General features: G+C 38.9%; 2 protein-coding genes across 2 annotated transcripts; one reads left to right on the forward strand and one right to left on the reverse strand.

Moving 5' to 3' along the window:
• Positions 1–25: 25 nt before the first annotated feature.
• Positions 26–17,173, forward strand: dgat1a (diacylglycerol O-acyltransferase 1a). The gene is made up of 17 exons (XM_030411855.1): positions 26–522; positions 3,346–3,433; positions 8,641–8,681; positions 9,482–9,567; positions 10,199–10,251; positions 10,681–10,786; positions 11,000–11,128; positions 11,567–11,641; positions 11,734–11,837; positions 11,977–12,015; positions 12,158–12,199; positions 12,364–12,408; positions 12,809–12,921; positions 13,174–13,239; positions 13,544–13,631; positions 13,919–13,981; positions 14,068–17,173. Exons 1-17 carry the CDS (start codon positions 233–235, stop codon positions 14,212–14,214), a joined length of 1,575 nt encoding a protein of 524 aa, XP_030267715.1. The 5' UTR covers positions 26–232; the 3' UTR covers positions 14,215–17,173.
• A 149-nt stretch (positions 17,174–17,322) lies between these two features.
• Positions 17,323–18,978, reverse strand: cfap20 (cilia and flagella associated protein 20). The gene is made up of 6 exons (XM_030411859.1): positions 18,606–18,978; positions 18,395–18,474; positions 18,089–18,200; positions 17,799–17,987; positions 17,606–17,719; positions 17,323–17,517 (listed from the first exon to the last, which is right to left on the reverse strand). Exons 1-6 carry the CDS (start codon positions 18,687–18,689, stop codon positions 17,512–17,514), a joined length of 585 nt encoding a protein of 194 aa, XP_030267719.1. The 5' UTR covers positions 18,690–18,978; the 3' UTR covers positions 17,323–17,511.
• Positions 18,979–19,662: the final 684 nt, after the last annotated feature.

Below are 19,662 nucleotides of genomic sequence, written 5' to 3' on the forward strand. Positions count from 1 at the left end.
AGACCTGGCAACCTCGTTGACAATTGCACCTTGAGCAGTAGTAGTGATGAAACGCCTTATCACTTCCAACACTGACACGACTTGGGACGTGGGCAGCCCGCGACTATTCATTCAGCTCTTCATGTAAAAGCTGCGGGTGGAAACAGGGAGAAACGGGTGTGCAGAAATGTCAGGCAGGTAAAAAAAAAAAAAAAAAAAAAAAAAAAAAAACTGCGTGACTGAAGCCGTTGAGATGAGCGACAGAGCCGAGATGAGAGGCCCCGTAACCCGCCGGAGGAGGACGACCATCTCCGGGGGTGGCAACGGAGCTATCGGCGTAAAACAAGCCAGCGGGAGCAAGTCACACGAAGCCGGGGAGAAACCACCACTGTGTCCGGCTAAAGCGAAAAAAGACGAGGTGGACAGGCATGCGAGTAATAACGGGAAGGTGGACAAACAGATGAGGGTGTCAGGTGAGCAGCAGCTCGCAAACACTCCGAGGAAACAGAGGAGTGCGGTGGAAGATATCAACGACAGACTCAGGTAGGGAACCGTTGATGCCACGCTCCGACGTGACGTACGCAAAGTAGCTAACTGCAACTGAAATGTCACGAACAAGCTAGGCTACATTTCATAATAACATTACAGATGATCCCTTAATTTACAAAATGGTATATGCGATATGGCCTCGAAAAAGTATCTTGATATTGCTAAGCTATATCGCAAGTCAAAAATATTTACCTACATCTTTTTTAAACTCCTCAAGCAGCATTTAAATGCTGTGGGTGATGAAATCAAATCAAATATCGCGATATTTTGGATTGCGTCAATATTACAGGGATGAATATTGGTGCTTTGGCAACATATTAGCTGAATTCATAAGTAAAGATCAGTATAATGTGGATATAATGACTAAGTAGGTAAAGGCAAGTATAAAAATAAATTGGACAGTCTTGTAAGTTTACAAAAGTACCCCATGTTAAACTTTGGGGGACTTTTAATCATAAGAGAAAGATCTTCATCCACTGCCAGATCAAACTAAATAAACAATCGCTTTGTTTTCATGGTGGAATAAACTTAAAGGACAACTCAATTTCGTAACGTTTTGCTTTGTTTATATGTGGCAGACCCTGCCACCTCTCAGTTTTAAACCCTGATATCGGCTTGATTATTCATTTATGGAAAAAATACACATTTCTGAGTTATTATTATTACCACCACATTAACATTGTAAATATTAAAAATCTAAGTTTGAATTTCTTCCAGAAAAACGACTTAGTGCCCGTTTAACAGTAGTGCATCCTTTAAAACCAGGTAAAGACGACAATATGTAACATCTAAGACGACGTATAATTTCATGTCACAACAACGATATCGTATGCTATATTGCCCAGCGCTAGTGTCATTGAGTAATTTGTATTCAAAATCTTTTCCTTTATTTTCCTCCGCTTTTATCACTGGGGTTAACTTGTAAACACTTAAATTGAGTCTCTCTAATGTGAAATAGCAATCAAGCGGCGACATTCAACTTGCTTGTGTAAATTGACTGACTTAGGCCTACTATCAAAATTAACTTTGTACTAGGATTGACACTCAAGGGCTACCGCTACAACACAAACCCTAAAAACCTTAACACAACCATTCATATTTTGGTAACATGCCCTTTTCTCCGGATATGTCTTTACCTTTGAAAACATGCATTTCTGGCTGCAGTTTTGCACATCCCTTGGACTTAAAATGGTTAAAAGTTGGTTTCCTGAGGGACTCTGCAACACTAGTATGCTTAAATAAAGTGATTGTAACACTTTTATTGGAGGCGTTCCAACTATGTGTGTGTGCTGTCACTTTCCTGTATTACAGCAACTGTGGCATGTGCTTTTGCAATACTGTGCTTGCTCACTACGTCTCTGTCTGCACGTTCTTCTGCTGCCCTGGTGTTGACATGAACATGTTGGGGCACTTTTCTCTGTCTTTAAGTGCTCCCTGTCCTCCTTACTTCATTCATATAAACCACCCCCGTCTCTTCACCTCATCCATTCTCTCTTTGTACTTTCTCCTCTACTCTCCTCTATCTGCTTTACCTGACTCTTTCCTTCGTTGCCTCTCTTCTCTTAATTATCTTCTATTTCACCATCCCTCTTTTCTTACCGCTCCTTGTTCTCCTCTCCATTCTCCTTCATCTCTGCTCCTTTGACTCTTTGTCACATAGAGCCATGTAAAAAAAAAAAAAAACTTGGCCTGATGAACAGCCTCAGTTTGCACAATGCTCTGTGGACAATGGGGTCAATATCTTTAACCTACATTTTCGCAACCCTTTCATTGCCATGGACTACTGGATGTGATTAATTTATTTAAAAGGCCTGAGCTCTACAAAACAATTTGGTCCTCAAGTTGTTTTTTTTATGTCGTGTTAAGAAAGTTTGCGAAAAAATAAATGCATCAAGCAATACACAGATTAAAAAAGCATCGAAAATCAATAAAAATGCTTAAATATTTCACAAATGTGTTATGCATTATGAGTCCTCCACACTTTGAAAGTAGTGAAATGTGTAGTTTGAGGAAACACGTTCCTGTTCGGAATAATTAGTGGACCAACCATGAGTCACTATGAGTTGTCAGTTTGAGTCATGCAGCCTCCTACAAACCAAATACAAACACTGTTTTCAAAATGCAACATCATCCCTCTTGGTCTCTTCTGACATACACCTTCAGTCATGCTTAATTTCAAGATGCAGATTCATTTTGAACTAGGGGCATCATAAGCTAGCATCAAAATCGCTTTTTTTAGAACACTAAGAAGGCTCGACACAAGATGAAACTTTGCTCGTAGCATCACCAGGGTCTCTACTCATGAACACGAGCATTGAGAACATTGTTTGTGTACACAGAGTTTATGAAAAAGAAGGTTTTTGAACTACTCACGTTAGCCGCTGCATCTCCTGCGCGTTACCGTCATGGCAGACAAAAAGTGTTGATCCCCGAGTGCGACCTGATCGTAGTTCAAAAACCTTCTTTTTCATAAACTCTGTGTACACAAACAATGTTCTCAATGCTCGTGTTCTAAAAATAGCGATTTTGATGCTAGCTTATGATGCCCTTAGCTCTCCCGTTCAAAATGAACGTGCCCAAAACCGAAACTACGGTAAATCTTTAAAGTGCCTCTTTCGTCGTAATTATGCTTTTACACGAAGGTTTGACTCATATTCAATCCCAAATAAAGCCTCGGTTGCTTTTTGGCGAGAGTTTCGCTTTAACAGAGGTGACTAATTGTTTCATCCCTCAGGTCATGGTGATAATCAGGCAGGATGTGAAGATCTTGATGTACCCTAAAAATCAATTAGCTGTTCACTGTTTGCTTCCCCACAGCTGTCACGTCCTCCAGGAATCTCTCTTGAGCTCAGCCAGTGGCTACAGCAACTACAGAGGAATCCTCAATTGGTGTGTTGTCATGCTGGTGAGTAAAATTACGTACACTGTGACACTCTACATACATGAATATTCACCCTCTTTTAATTTAAATGTTTGTGGAACAAAAAAGAATGACTAATAAACACAGAATGAGAACATAACAGTAAGTCAAAATGCAGTTTATAATTTTCTCTTTCCTCTCTTGACATTGATTCAGATTACTGTCTGTGGGACTCTTGCACGTCGGCACATCTGTTGTTCTAAAAGCTGTCAGAAATTTGAGTAATTATTTTTTAACAAATTGCATAACACTCTTTTTGGCTTTGAAGCTCACACACAAACACTGTGAACAATGAAACTGAGAAAAATTGGCTTCAAAGTTGAATTATATATAAATATATTGTTACAATTATGGTTTCATCTAGTCCCTGATAGATTGAAAATAGGCATTTTGTCAGAAGATAAATCGACATTAAATGTTTAATTTCAGCCTCAACTCAACTTTGACCAAAGTTGTAGTTACTGCGCTTTGGTCTTTCAGGGCATTTAAATCATTATATAAAACTATTACAATAACTAACTAACTAATGTACCACATTTTTTGGCAGTTTTAAAAATGACTTTCTGTGTGTAAAGTCTGATAAGTTGCTTCCTGTGTTATCTCTCTTCACACAAGTAGGTCCACCACATCCATGCACAGCTAAGTGCTTGTTGCCCAGTTTAACATTTACTTTAGTTTTTCATTTGATGTAAGAAGGGTTGACTGGTGAAGTTTGATCTCAGTAGAGTTAAGTGTGCTTTATAGGTTAAACTTTCACTCTCATGTCATCGGAAATCGTCAGCTGTACCTGTATTCAGGGTGTTATGTTATATCTTCAGTGTATATCCTGATTGAAGTGACAGACAATCATACATTAAGCAAACACCAAGGAGGACTCTTCTGTCATCCCCAAGTCATAGGAGTGAGATGATTATAGGGTTCAAAGCAAGAAGCATCTGTGACCAAATACAAATGGAAAAAGTGTTGCACTTTAAGCGTCTTTAGTGATTTGAGTGTTATATCGTTTTATTTTTAAATCCTTGTTTTAATAGTCACAGGTCTTAATGGATTAGAACATCATTTACATGCCGGATGGATGTTTTCTTAGCAGTATCTTTTCAGTCAGTGGCTTGGCCAATGAAGTCATTCTGAAATTCTAAAATAAAACATGAGACTAAAAGATTAATCTTCTAGCAGGGATATTTCTATTAATAATACTGAAAAAAACCTGTGTATGCATGACAGTTTGTGCTTACAAATCTTAAGCTCGCTAGTACGATCTAAGAAGGTTCACTTGAAAGCAGCAGCACAAGAGGCGTCTTGCAAAAACATGAGCGAAACCCTCCATATGACAGAAAAATAAACTAGCAGGAGACCCTTAAAACAGCTGAAAGACTAAGCTACAGCAAACGCACTTACAGTACACAACGTGTGCAGCTTCTGTTTTAGACACTGTTGAAGATGCAGTGGAAAATAGGTAAGTTTCAGTATGCATCATGGTTACCATGTTGAGTGAGTTTTGTCTGTGGCTTCTCAAACTCTTGAAACCCAGCCCAATACGAACATGAGGGTTAAGGTTACATTTTCCTAAATGCTTAAAAATCCTTAAAAAGGTAAATTATCAGTTTGTGCAGAATATATCAGTTTTTGTGTTAGATTTTTAGATTCTTAATGAAGCCTGGCGTGTAAAACCCTGCTTGTTAAAGAAGAAAAAAAAGATGACAACTAAACTTGATGAAAAAATAATCTCATGGTAAATCATAATTATAAGATAAAAAGGTGAAATTATTAGATAGATAGATATATGTATATGTTTGTGTATGTATATGTGATATTTAGAAGATGATTATAAGATAATTGTCATAATTAATAGATAAAGATAGAGATAAATGTTGTTGTTATTATGGGATACAAGAAATTATGAATTGTAAAAGTATAACTTATGTGATTAATAATTGAGTTCTATCTCTTTATACTTCGGACCTTTTATCTCTTAAGCTCTCTAAGTTTTCATCTGTTTTTATTCCTTAAGTGGCAGAAACGGTCTCTGTTCAAGTTCAGAGACATGTCGCACTTAGATACCTCCTCCTGGTCTGAGTTCACATCAGGACAAGTGAACTCTCGTGCCAATGGCTGGAAATTGTGTGTGTGTGTGTCGGTGTCTGTGTCTGTGTGTGTCTCCAGAGGCGCCCTGCAGTGCCTCTGAACATCCAGTCACTGTTAGTGTTTTGATAGGCATGGAGGATACAAATATCCAGTTAGCCCTAATCCTAATGAAATTGAAATGGACAGACTATAAATGGAGCTCTACACATGTGTGCATGTTTCTGTCTTTGTGCACACACATGCACGGTTTTGCACATATGGTTGCACGTACAAGGATTATTATTTGTCCCTGTGCCTGTGCACATTAGTGTCGGTATAGGTTTGTGTGTGTGTGTGTGTGTGTGTGTGTGTGTGCATATTTTCGTTGGCTTTTCCAAATCACGCCTAATTTTGCAGTTCTGTGACAGGATTAAACCCGTCTTTAAAAGTTTGCATTGCCGTAACGACCACGTCCTCTACTTTGTGGTCACCCGGGACAGTTGACACTGCTTGGCTCAGACCGTTTTTAGGAAGCCTTCAGGATTAGGCTGTAAGAGTGTGAAGTGGAACCACAGAGTCTTGAGTGTGTGTCTGTGTGCACATTTACAGTCTTATTTGTGTAATTTGTCCTCGATAACCAGGACCAACGGCTAAATTCCTCAAAATGTCAGCTGCAGGGGCACACGTTTCCAGAGAGCAGAGATTTGATGTGTTGTCAGTCTTACCTTAATTTTTACACTGTGAATGTTGAAGACAAGTGTTTATTATTATGACTCATTCAATTCATGCACAGAATATCTCCAAATATTGATAGTTGGAAATAAATGTTAAATCCACTAGTTGCCTTCAGAACTGCTTCTTACAATTCTCCTTAAGTGCTTTTAAAGTAAGTGTACCATCATCTCATCGTTCCCAGTAAACATCTCTGTGTTTCAAGCTATAATTGGTCCGTAGGCATAAACATGTCAGTTTAATGTTTTAAAGCTCGTACTAATGAGACTACCTTGTTCAGTAGACCTGGATAATACAAAGATGTAGTCAGACATTGACGATATTTCGCTTGCGCAAAAATCATCCCAGGGTGAGGCCTGAAAAATTGATGCTTCAGCTGGTTCACATCATTGTTCCCTCTGATGTGAAGCCAAACAGACCATGTGAATCACTTAAATGACCACAGGCTGATAAGGACAAGGCAAAGCAGAGCCAGCTGCAAATATGTTATCACACTCAATTTGTTTCTGAATTTACCAAGACAGAAAATGAATGGCCTGTTTGTTTTGTTCTGTCTACATTGTTTTTTTTGGGGGGGAGAATAATGAGCTCAAATGTTTTTTGGCACCAGTTCTCTCAGGTCAGTTTTGTATGCCAGGATGATGTTCAGCCAACCCAGCAACTCTTTCTAATTTTAGAATGAATGCTCACTAAATCTGATATATCTCTCCTGTCCACAGCAAAGGACACTGAGATACAGTTTAATTAGACTAGTTCAGTACTTAAAAAACATACTAAAAGCAATTAATTGGTAACAGTAAAAGTGTTTAACCAAGAAAAACCCTTCCATTCCTTAGGGTCATTGTAAATATTTATGATAATAATTGCTTGATTCCATGAAATTGATATTTCCTGAGATGGATATTGTTGATATAGACAATCGAATACCAATACTATATTTGGTAAATAGAAATGTGTGTAGTTCAGAATGAAAGGAAAAATTCAATTATGTCTTCTTATCATTTGTGTTTTATTACTGAGGAAATTGTAAATGATTATGAAAAGGATTAGATAATAAAATGAGGTCAACTCACACCATAAATAGTCCTATCTGTCAACATTGAGATTTAACCTGAATTCACTGACGCACCCAGGTCAAAGTTACCGCCAAGTTTATAATGTTGTCGCACATAACAGAATAACAAATGTCTACATGCAAAAAAATGACCTTAAGTAGCCAGCTTTAAATAAAAATGATATGGCTGCATGTATTCCTATTTCTTGGGACAGTTTAAATCATGTATATGACATAACAAGAAATAACAGCACAGAGGTTGAGCAATGCAGTGGATGTGACTGACTTAGACAGATAACAGATTGAAGAAAAACATCCTTGTTGCATTTGATAGTGTGCTGCTGGACAGAAAAAGGTAGTAAGCCTCCGGCTGAGGTGTCTTTGAGCAAGACTCTAAATTCCTGCCAACTTATAGGTGTTGCTCTATATCTAGCTTTGACCTTTCAGTGTGCTAAGTAAGATTTAATATTACAAAATTTAGATCTTGCAATGATCTCTGTGAACGCTCCGTACAGGCCACTGTCGTAGTAGGTGATGGTCCCCTCCGGTGATGGTCCCCTCCGGTCCATGCTGAAGGTTACTAAGGCAGAGGTCGGTGAGTTTGGACAAAAGGCATAGTTGAATCAGAACCACATTGCTGCGGCCTCTTGGCAGACCAGAGTGCTGCCACATAATCACTAGAGTATGACCTTATCGTGTGTCATCCCCTCACTGTTCTCATCATCTTCCCTGTCCCTTTAAACCTGTGTACCGAACACCAGTTAAAAATGACCTAAAAGTGTAAACATGCTTTACATATGCAGTGTTGGCTCTGTTGAAGTGCCTGGTTAGTTTCATCTGGTCGAAGCTCGGATAACTGTCGGCTGAGATAAAGCTGGGCTCGGACCTTGAACTTTAATACATGATATAATGATAAGCCTATTATGCTTGACACTTTTTAACAGAGAGAGCAGCAGCAGGGTGTGACAGTAACACATTCCTTAAACGTTGGTATGATACTGATCTGTGCCATGCAATCATTCAAACAGATCATGTAGATATCAGCAGCTTTCACACAGGGCAGGTGTGTATACTGGTCAGTGACCATTTTAATCCTCTAAAGTTACTGTTTGCAAAAGAAACCAGCCTGTTCCTGTTCCTGTTTTGAATAATCACTCGCTCAACACGTACAAACAAACACACTGAATCCTGCAGACTAATCATACACAGCGAAATGATAAGCCAGATTTACAGCAGAGGGATAAAAATATGTTGAGCTGGTAAACAAAGGCTGGATTCACTCTTGTTGATACCGTGAACTATGCTCATTATCTCCTGTTTCCTGTTTCGTCTTCTCTCTCAGGTGCTGAGTAATGCACGCCTCTTCTTGGAGAACATTATAAAGTGAGAATGTACCTACACACACAAACTTACGTTTATGTAACATACTTTATATACACAAGCCAAGTTATACAACTGGCTGTGTTCCACCTCACCACCACTGCATATTTTATTGAATTATATTAGTTTGTTGCTATATATGTAAGAATTCTGCTTTAAAATGTCTAAAAACAACTAGTCCTTTGATATATGTTTTATTGGTGTGTTCTTGCATTATCCCAAATCTTTCCAGTGATTCTCAAACCCAGATAAAATCCACAAGTTTGCTCAAAGTATTGGTGCATTTAAATTTGGTTACTCCAAAAGTGTTTATTCACCCCAAACTGCCAGATTACTTTACTGTACATTAGCCGTAAACTAGTAAGCAACAGCTTAAATTTAGGTCAGTTCTCCCGTCAGTAAACGTCTCTGGATTAGTGCAGAATCTGAAAAGGTCTGGTTCTGCGCCTGACTCTCTCCTCCCCCCACAAAACTCTGCAAATGTCTTTTGTTTTGTTTTAATAGAGAGACCCATAGTCACAGAAATTAAAAAAAAATGTGCATTCAGATTAGATAGACAAACAGTAAACACACTTAATCTCAAAGTAGTACTCACGTTTTTTTTCTAGTTTTTTTTTTAATTATCCCATTGCTTTAAATCACACAGTAGGTATGAAGAGAGTGAATCCCACCACCACCCTTGCCATTTCCTTAACATCACCGAACCTTTACCTGACAACACCAATCCTAAATGATATACTAAAGCCATTTTTGAATTATGCCTTGTTGTATCAATATTATCACTTCTCTTTTCTCTCATCTAGGTATGGTATTCTGGTTGACCCTATTCAAGTAGTGTCTCTCTTCTTGAAGGACCCCTATAGCTGGCCAGCAGCCTGCCTCATCATTGGTATGTAGCATTTTAAACAGTCGTTAAAGGAATTACAACCACTTGTCCTTCTGTGACCCTACCTCAAGATTGATGTTCAAGTTGAACTTGACAAAGTTTAACTTGAGCAATAATCTTGAAGTGTTGTACTGGTATTTCCAGTTGTAAATCTGGAAACATTAGTTCCTCTCATGGTAACACAAAGTGCTATGTTGCAAATGGCTGATGTGAGACAGCATGTCCTATAGGTTTAATGAGCAGGGTTTTCAAGTGTAGCATAGATGCATTTTGAGTTTTTGCATTTAATATTCCAGCACAGCTGTTACTGATAATTTACTCTTTATTCACTCAGAGATGATTTGACATTGTCTCTTTTATGGAAAATAAAACTTGCAGTGAAACAAGTCAATATTAAGCTGAAAGATGAAAAAACATAGTTGTCCTCCTCTTCTTGACCGACTTGACAGACTGACATTAGAACAATCAATCTGAATAAAGTGCTAATTTGTGCCTAAAATTGACCACAAACTCAGCGTTCAACACCAGTTACCAGTTTCTTCCATCTCTTTGTCTGTGTTTGCTGTGAGTAATAGAATCAACCTACTATATGCTGTAGTTTAAGAATCTGTTGTTTGTCTGTTCTCTGTTTCAGTGTCTAATGTGTTCATCTTAGCAGCCTTGTACACTGAGAGGCGTCTGGCTGTGGTGAGTACTTACTATGATTTGCATACATTTGTCATCTTTGCTTAAAAAGTCCTATGGACCGTTGACCTCACATTTGTCTGGATCTGATCAACCTTCAGGTGATAATATGACTGTGATTAGGGATTGAACGTATTGCTGCATTTTAAAATCTATAACTGTAAAGAGAGTGTGGGCTTTATATATTTATCAACCAGGGATCTCCTATCAAGGATGTTTGCGCTAACATCCTGGAGTGTACTCAGTAAATCCTCCCCTTTTTGTGCCTGCTCTTTACTCTGATAAGAAACCTCCCACTCCTGGTCCAGATAAGATAACATAATCTAAAACACTATGAAAAAGGCAAAGAAGAAGTAATAATGAAGGCATATCTTTATTAGTTGTATGAGGGTTAATGGCTAAACTCTTCTGTTTTTCTCTCATCTTTTCAAGGGTACCATTTCCGAAATGACTGGACTGATCCTTCACATGTTCAACCTGACTTCCCTGTTGATATTTCCTTCAGCCACTGTGCTCTCTGTGCCCTCCATGACCCCAGGTACATACTTAATTTATACATGTCTATGCGGTAAAGTTAGGAGACATAAATATGGCATTTTGAATGTGAATTAATTTGGAAAACGATTGAGCCAATAAACAGTTTTTAACATTGTTCCTATCTGTACACAGTGCTTCAATTATCTGACATATTTTGCACATAGTCAATGGTCCTTTGTGCGTGTGTGTGTGCGTGTGTACGTGTGCTTGTCAGTGGGTGGTGTGCTCTCCCTAGGAGTCTACACAGTCTTGTTTCTCAAGCTGTACTCCTACCAAGACACCAACAGGTGGTGTCGAGAAATAAGACAGGCAAAAGCCAAGAGACTAACACGATCATACTCATGTAAGTATATCAGCACACACAAAGTGTTGAGGAGATATTATTAAACTAGTAGGCACACACATGTAGCGCAGGGCACTTAACCCTAGTGTCCAGTTCAGACAATGAGCTTAATTTGGCTAAATTCAGGCCTGTAAACTAGATATATACACACAAATATCATATTTTTGTATGTATTATTTTGCTATTACTACCATCTAGTGGTGACAAGAAAGTGTGGCATGAAGCTTTTGGCTAACACACACTGACAGATCACAGTGGTGTATGGTTTCAATCTATTTTTAGTCTCAAATACAACTTGATTACTTTATCTCCTCACTCTAATACACATTTGTTTGACTGTTGTAGGAAAACATGGATATGGCAGTGAGTGAAATGAACTTTTGAGACTGAAAGTACGGATTAATTAACATCTCCCTTTTTTTTCTATGTGTTTTTCAGGCCCGTCTGTGGCACAATCCAACGGTTCAGCTGTTCATGCTCATGTCACCTACCCAGGCAACCTCACCCACAGAGGTAACCATGGTGCCCACACGGAGATACATTCCAGAGTTTCTAAATGAAGCGTTTTAATAATAAATGAATGTATTGTTTCCTTGTGTCTGTAGACATGTACTACTTTGTCTTTGCCCCAACTCTCTGCTACCAGCTCAACTTCCCGCGGTCATCTCGAATACGCAAAAGGTTCCTGATGAGAAGACTTTTTGAAATGGTGAGAGGGAACAAACACACACACACGCACACATACACGCACAACCAGTGTCTATGTTCTTGGTAATTTAAACTGAGATGGGTGGTAATGAACCAAAAAAACAGACATGCGTGTTAACACTTTTTGCTCTTTCTCATAGCTTTTCTTCACACAGCTGTTGGTGGGATTGATACAACAGGTATGTTGAACATTTACATGATTTGAATCACACAGACGAGTGTTCAGGACTTACTCTGCACACACAAGGTTCAGGAGAGAGGATCAGATCATGAAAATTGTTTCCTATTTGCAAACTAACAGTCTTCGTTTGTGTCTTCCAGTGGATGGTTCCCACCATACAGAACTCAATGAAACCGTTTCAGGTGCATATACACACACAAACACATACACTTCATTTATTACCTTGCATGTAATGTGTCTGTTCCTCACAGCCTTACCAACAACCTCTGCTCATATACCATTATTGGTTTTTTGTTAAGATCAGACATTGATGATGAAGAAATCTCATTGTTCATGTCTCTCACAGGAAATGGACTTTTCTAGGATGATGGAGCGCCTCCTAAAGTTAGCTGTGAGTAGAGTGACATACTGTGTTTCCACAGGAATTTATAGATAATGAAGGGTAAAAACCAAGGTTACAAAATAAAGTCACTAATAAAAGGAACCATTTTTTTATTTACATTGAAATTGTGCAAGATTTCCAAAGAAAACTTACCTTCCGCTTTCTTGGAATTTTACCAACCCTTTCCCTCGCATAACACTATAGACCTCCTCTACCATTTGACTTTACATATTGAAACAGTTGTGACGACTGTCTCGCATGTGTATTGAAAGAGTTTGCATGGCAACCATAGTGTAACCCTACCAACCCAGACTCCTCCTCTCCTCTCCTCTCCTCTCCTCTCCTCTCCTCTCCTCTCCTCTCCTCTCCTCTCCTCTCCTCTCCTCTCCTCTTCCTCTTCCTCTCCCAGGTCCCTAACCATCTGATATGGTTAATATTCTTCTATTGGTTTTTCCACTCTTCTATGAACTTTGTGGCAGAGCTGCTGCAGTTCGGAGACAGAGAGTTCTACAAAGACTGGTGGTGAGTGGAAGCAGCATTCAGTCACACAGTTACATGTGTCTCACAACCACATCTTACAAACACCAGTAGCTCAGTGTTTCCAAATTAAAGTGTGCATAAACGAACAACTACACACATACATACCAGTAATTTGTTTTTGTAAAACAGCACACACAATAAAAGCATTTACTAAAGTACACATATATGCATCATTCAGAAGGTCCAATGACCTAGTATTCAAATTCTCAAACTGTGTCATTTGGTTTATTTCAGGAACTCTGAGACTGTCACATATTTCTGGGCCAACTGGAATATCCCAGTTCACAAGTGGTGTCTGAGGTGACTACCAACCTTTCTAAAATATCTTTTTTTTTTCAGTATTTTTTAAACTTTGACTCCTTGTTTGATGTTTTGGCTTCACATTCACTGTAGCTTGTATTTCCTAGAATTTGAAGTGCAATGATTTAAAAAAGAAATAATTCATTATTGTTAAGTCTCACTGCCAAGTTGTCAAATACAGACACTTTGGGTTAGATTTCGGGCCGAATACCGACAGAAAGAGTGGATATTTAATGACCATATCAACTGTCTTTCTCCAGAATTGCCTTCCCTTCCCTTAATCATGTGTCTCTGTGTGTTACAGACACTTTTATAAGCCAATGTTGAGGAAGGGGATCAACAAGTTTTGTGCTCAAACCGCTGTCTTCCTGGTGTCGGCTTTCTTCCACGAGGTGAACCAACAGCATGGACTCTTCCACGAAGCACTATGAAAGTCTCTATATCAGCTAACTTAACCTCAAAACATATGTATTGCTTTTTACTTTTTATTAATGTCTGGACAAGAAACAGCCAGTTGTGGATATTTGTTTCATTAAAACATGATGGCAACATCTGAGTATGTCAAGATGAGCCAAAACATACATTCTTTAAGCTAGAAATAAAAAGTTATGTGTGTGAAGCTTTTACCTTCTTATATATATTTATTCCAATAGATTTTGATAAACACTTTTTCCTTCAGTACCTGGTGAGTGTTCCTCTGAAGATGTTCCGACTGTGGGCCTTTATGGGAATGATGGCTCAGGTAAGACACATTTGAATGTTGCATCTCTCTCCCTCATCCTAAAAACACCCAAGCACACTTTGACCTCTGAACTGTCATCTCTCCAGGTTCCGCTGGCCTGGTTTGTGAGTCGTTTCCTAAATGGAAACTATGGCAACGCCGCTGTGTGGATCTCCCTCATCATTGGCCAGCCTGTCGCTGTGTTGATGTATGTTCATGACTACTACGTCATTCATTATGGGGGCACTACATAGTACTGCAAAAAAGCTTCCGCAGTCACTCACATTAACATGTGCACACACACACACACACACACACACACACACACACATATACCAGCCTGCAGGACAATTCAACGAGTAAATGCAGACAAGTATGAAGAAGCTCTGCCAATATGAAGCCAACAGGAGAATTATTTTTGACTTCTTGATTTTTGCACTAAATAGAAATGACCAAGAGGATATCAGGAACTTGCTCTAACAACAGGAGTGCCTGGTTTAAAGGGGTATTCCACTTTATTAGGACAAAGGCAACTTTAGGCAAACGTCTGTATCTACAGCCATCACCCTGTCTTAATATCTCAAACTTGCATTGGATCCTAAACTTAGAGTGAAATAGCACGTTGATCTCTTTTAATTGAAACTGATCCATCACTGTTGGATAAGCTAGATGAATGATTTTATCTAAAGTAAATGTGCGGTGATAAGGTTTCCTCAAGCGGCCAATATCAGTGGGTGATGATTCGTGAGTTCAAACAAAGGTTCAGTGCATTTAATAACACTTTTCCGCCTGACCTTCAACAAAATGTTGATTAACTATATATTGAAGTGCTTTTAAAGTGGAAACAGTATTTTTAACCAGGCACTGCTTGAGTTTTGGAAACAAATGTGAACCACTGCCGAGCGAGCAGAAGCCAGGACGGGATCCTGCTTCTGTAGAGCCAATATGAACATGCTGTTTCTATGTTTCTGTGGTTGAAAAACTTTTTACTTGTTTCCAAAGGCAACAGTGTTATTATGAAGCCAGATTAACAGTTTGTTTCTCCAAGCTAGGGCTTCAAAATTCCAATTTCCAATGTAGGCTGTCTCGAGGTGTTCAAATTGTATTAAGTATTCTGTATAAAACACTCTTTTAGAAGCAATGAGGTTGTTGAGTATTACAGATATTTATAATAACAAGATTTGTTAAACAAATGTGGCCAAAGGCAGGAAACTGAAGACTGATAAGTACCTTACTTGTACAGTCATGGACCTCCAAGCAACCTCTTCTTTTCTATTTCTCAACTACTAAGAACATCAATGCAAGCTCTATGTGTATCAGTACATGCTACAGATGTGTTGTCTGCCTTGGCTTTATTGTGTTTTTTGTGTTGCATTTGACTTATCAGGTTTTATTTTATACGTTGTATAGCTGCATCTGTCCGCAGTTATGTTTTGCCATGTAGAAATTATTATAATTTTGCGTTGTATTTTATTTACAATCAATGATTTACTGCAGTAGTTGATTCACTGATTTGAACCAATGAATGTCTTTTGCACTTTAAAGAGATGCATGCTCTCAACTAAAGCAATAGATTTCTATGAATGTATTCTTTAAGTTATAGCAATCATGTAAGGAAAATATGTTTTGGTAAAATAATTTGTATATTTTGTTATTTGCTTGTTGACAGTTTGTTAAGTGAGGGGTTGTTCCAAAGAGACAGCAGCTGTGGTGGTCATAATGAGTTTCAAACAGCAGTTTCACGCCACATTTTTTTCAGTATCTCATCTCATCTCATCTCTCAGTTTTTTTCAGTATCTAAATTCCTAAATTCTTAGGAGTCTTGATTTGAAAGCCATTACAGTATCACCAATATGGATTTTGCCATATCAGTTATTATAGAAAGATGTCCTTGTGTTTCACTTTTTATGCTTTAATATGCTTTACAAATATGACAGTTGACTGAAAATGTTAAGGCTCCAATTTAAATGTTAAATTAAATTGGAGCCTTTTCAGGTTTTTTTCTTTTAATATGTCCTCTTTTCTTTCCCTATGCCTGACCACATTTGAGGCATAACGCTGTTGTTGAATCATAACACCAGTTCTCAAAAAGACTGAAGATCCTTATTGAAATTCATACGTGCCTGCTGGGGAAAAAAATGCTTACTCTCAACACAAACATTTTATACCAACAGTTTTACATGGAAAAGACACAGGCCAATACTACTGAAGCAAAGAAATGTGCTTCTCTTTAATCCAAGATTCACAGTGCATTTATATCTATGATGTCTTCTAGCATTTGAAAAAACACTTGCTGCCCTTACTTCAAATTCTTGTCCAAATGTCACCCTACAGCAGTATGACCGTTTTTCCAGTATTAATTTTTAAATCAGTTGATGTTGTTAATGAGGGCCTTATGTAAATCTTATCCTGTTATTGGTATTTCAGCGCACAAATGGCAGCTTTATATATCCACTAATCTGACCTGACTTTTGTCAACACATGTGACCCAGTTTATAACCTATGTTGCAGTAGTGAGCGTGTGACATTTGTTCAGTGTTTGGTTTTTAAAGAGTGAACATCTGAGGATGATTGCTGAAGCAGCAGATGTAGCAACAATGCCTTGAGTACCACATTTGCATCTCCTGTATCTCAATGCCAAAATGCACATTGATGCAGTGGAAAGACTTGACCACTAAAAGATTAACATGACTCAAGTCAGTCTGTGACAGAATATGCTGGCAGAGACATTGAATGGTAATTTCAACTCGTACTTAAATGGTGCAGTTCATTTTTTTTCTTGTTTTCATTTGCATGACTCTCCAGTGTGCCATTGTGTTCACACAGTTCAGTTGTTTACTTTTAATTATACCTGGCTTTTGTTTTGTCTTTCTGATATTGCGAGAAGGAAAATACAAAGTCACAGTGTTTATGCTTAAAACGGGGATATCAAAATTCTTCCCCAGTTCGTTTGTCATGTTATCTTGTTCTCCTGAAACCCCTTGCACTTACTGCATTTGGAAAACGAGTTGAAGACGCAGCTTTAAGTACATTTTGTTCGCGGATGATTGTTTGATGCAACATTTAGTGAAATTAATGTATTGCTGATCTGTTCACACTGTATACAGAAATCCAAAGTGAATCATAGATTATATGTTTTGGGAATGCAAATCATTTTCATAGCCTTTCACTTGGGATTATTTGTGTTGTTTGATAAAGATTATTTATATTTGATGAATGGACTCGTCTGTTTTTCTTTGTGCTTACAAACACCAGCACTGGGCCTTTGTTCTAGTAGTAAGGTATCAGCGGCTTATTGTGAATTTCCTGGTTCTTTGGCTTGCAATGATACTGTCGTCTTTAAAATACAGCATGCATTGAAATTGGGGATGAATGGGTCCATAAAAAACTTTTATTGTGCAGAGAGCAACACAAGACGGCACTCAAAACTCTTAGCTCCAAAATTACAATATAATATTACAAAGTTCATCATACGTCTACACGCAGAAAATCTTACAGCTAAACTCCACATCAGGTCCAGGGGGGGGGGGGAGAGAGCTGGATGAGAATATCTACTGCTGCAAGAGACAAACACAAAAAACAGAAAAGTTATATGTGGTGCTATAAGTAAATACAGTGAGGTGTGCGCATGGATGTGTGTGTCACCTTGGCTTTCTGGTTTTGGACAGGCAGGTAGAGTTTAAACTCTGCCGGGAGCTCATCCTCAGAGTACAGTCTGTCTGAGAAGTACACTCTCCTTATTCGACAGTTGGCGTGGATCTGAGAGGATAAACTACAGGTTAGACTTCAGAGAATACAGTAATAGTTGCTGATTCCTGATCTGTCCCTGTGCACTAACCTGTACACGCAGCGTCTCGAGGTAATTGGTTCCATAGGCCCTCCTGGTGAAGTCCGACAGGTTGAACTGAATCTGGTTCCAGCCGTCATCCAGCCTCATCGGCATGGTGCAGATGAACGGCTTCACTCGCGTCGTGCTTTGGTAGTTACTCGCCCGAAACCGCCGGCGAACATTTTTATCATCCAACACCTACAAAGTTTAAAGATGGGAGACTATATGTCAACTTCACTTGGTTTATACCACCAAAACATGGAACCGGGTCGGAGGCTGTGAGAGTGCAAATACCCCACCTGGACCTCAAAGGTGAAATACTTCTTCAGATTCTTGATAATCATAACAAGGAAGGGAAGCTTGATGCCCAGTGTCTTCTTGGGGTCTGCAGGACATGTTATGTAGGTGGTACTGCAAAGACAAGAGAGACAGATAAGGGTGACTACATGCAACCCTCATGTGTATTTCCGGGATGTCACTCCCAGCCGCGCTTTAATGGCACGACTCGTTATTATGACAGCGACAACAGAGCGGGATGGCGCAGGAGACCTCGCTTTAACGAATTCCCCAGAGCTGAAGAATCAGTCAAACAGACACAAACTCACCTGACGTTTGCCCCCTCGACCTCCAACACCTGCGAGTGGATGTCATTGTCTATGACTCTCTTGATGTGACCATTCCTCACCTGTGTACGCATACAGGAAATTATTTATATCAAGGCTGCGCAGTTAATCGAAATATACCTAGTTAGCTTTAGCACGACCAGCTAAGGCAGCTTGATAAGCTTGAAAGCGTCCACTCTGAATCGCTGCTTACCTTTTTATCCCATATCTGAAGCGGTTTGCTGCCGATGCTGTACAAAATGGACAGGAATCCGCTTTGGAACGTGTTTTTAAACATCTTCTCCGAGTTATGCTAGTCCACGACCGATTTACACATGTGTTTACTGACTAAATCTGTTGCTAACGAGCGTTGCGTTTGTTTACAGATGTGGTTTCCGTCCCCCTGAGCTACCGGTTCCGTGTGGTACAAAATAAGACGTTCCGCTACCAGAAGTTAAAACGTTTAAATTAAAATTATGTAAATTACGTGTCGTTGTAAATTGTGATATTTCCACACGTCGGTGCTCTTAGGGGGGCGTAAAAACAAAAAATGCGTAACCAGTGGTCACCTCTTAATTATTTGGTGTTGCTAAGGAACGGAATATTTTAAGGGTTTCCACGGCTGTTGTCAAACGGTGACGCAGCTCGTATTTCACCGACCCGCCCCTACTAAGCCTCTGATTGGCTGCTCTTCTAATCCCAACAAGAGCATCCAATCAAGCCAATAAGAGGCAGATTTGGGCGGGTCCTAATGGAATGTTTTCAAAACAAAACAAAACAAATCATCTAATTTAGGCCTTGGTCGTTATGACTAAATTAATCCCTGTGATTATTATAAATTAACCACTGTTACATTCATGTTATGTATTATAATAACAAGCCAAGATAATAGAGTTGATCCAACTTCCAAAATATCCTAGAAGTAATATAGGATTTAAACTAAGCACCAGTTTTACTCATGAAGTCCTCTAACGAAAATATTGAATATAGCTTCCTACTATATATCAGAACTCCTTTCCCCCCACTAAATCCACACTAAAGTGTCAAGTGGGACATCCTTCCTCTCTGTCTCCAGCACTTTAAACAAGCCTGACCAGGATAGATCTGACAAAGGTTTCAAATATTTGAACAAGCCAAGAAAGATTTAGTCGAACATTAACCAGGCACTCTGCGAAATGACATCACCAGCGATGCAACATAAATCAAAAGTCCCTTATTACTTTCATTAGAAACCACGATGAATTCATCTGCTAGTAGTCAGGCGAGGTCTG

Source organism: Sparus aurata, chromosome 3 (assembly GCF_900880675.1).
Source record: "Sparus aurata chromosome 3, fSpaAur1.1, whole genome shotgun sequence".
Taxonomy (NCBI): domain Eukaryota; kingdom Metazoa; phylum Chordata; class Actinopteri; order Spariformes; family Sparidae; genus Sparus; species Sparus aurata.

Excerpts from the sequence above, each read along its gene's own strand:
- dgat1a (XM_030411855.1), top strand. The coding sequence starts at position 233 with ATGAGCGACAGAGCCGAGATGAGAGGCCCCGTAACCCGCCGGAGGAGG. Across the intron at positions 9,568-10,198 it reads AGCAGCCTGCCTCATCATTG|TGTCTAATGTGTTCATCTTA; the intron begins GTATGTAGCATT and ends TCTCTGTTTCAG. Across the intron at positions 12,409-12,808 it reads AGCGCCTCCTAAAGTTAGCT|GTCCCTAACCATCTGATATG; the intron begins GTGAGTAGAGTG and ends TTCCTCTCCCAG.
- cfap20 (XM_030411859.1), bottom strand. The coding sequence starts at position 18,689 with ATGTTTAAAAACACGTTCCAAAGCGGATTCCTGTCCATTTTGTACAGC. Across the intron at positions 18,201-18,394 it reads GTCGAGGGGGCAAACGTCAG|TACCACCTACATAACATGTC; the intron begins GTGAGTTTGTGT and ends TTGTCTTTGCAG. Across the intron at positions 17,988-18,088 it reads ATTTCACCTTTGAGGTCCAG|GTGTTGGATGATAAAAATGT; the intron begins GTGGGGTATTTG and ends TAAACTTTGTAG.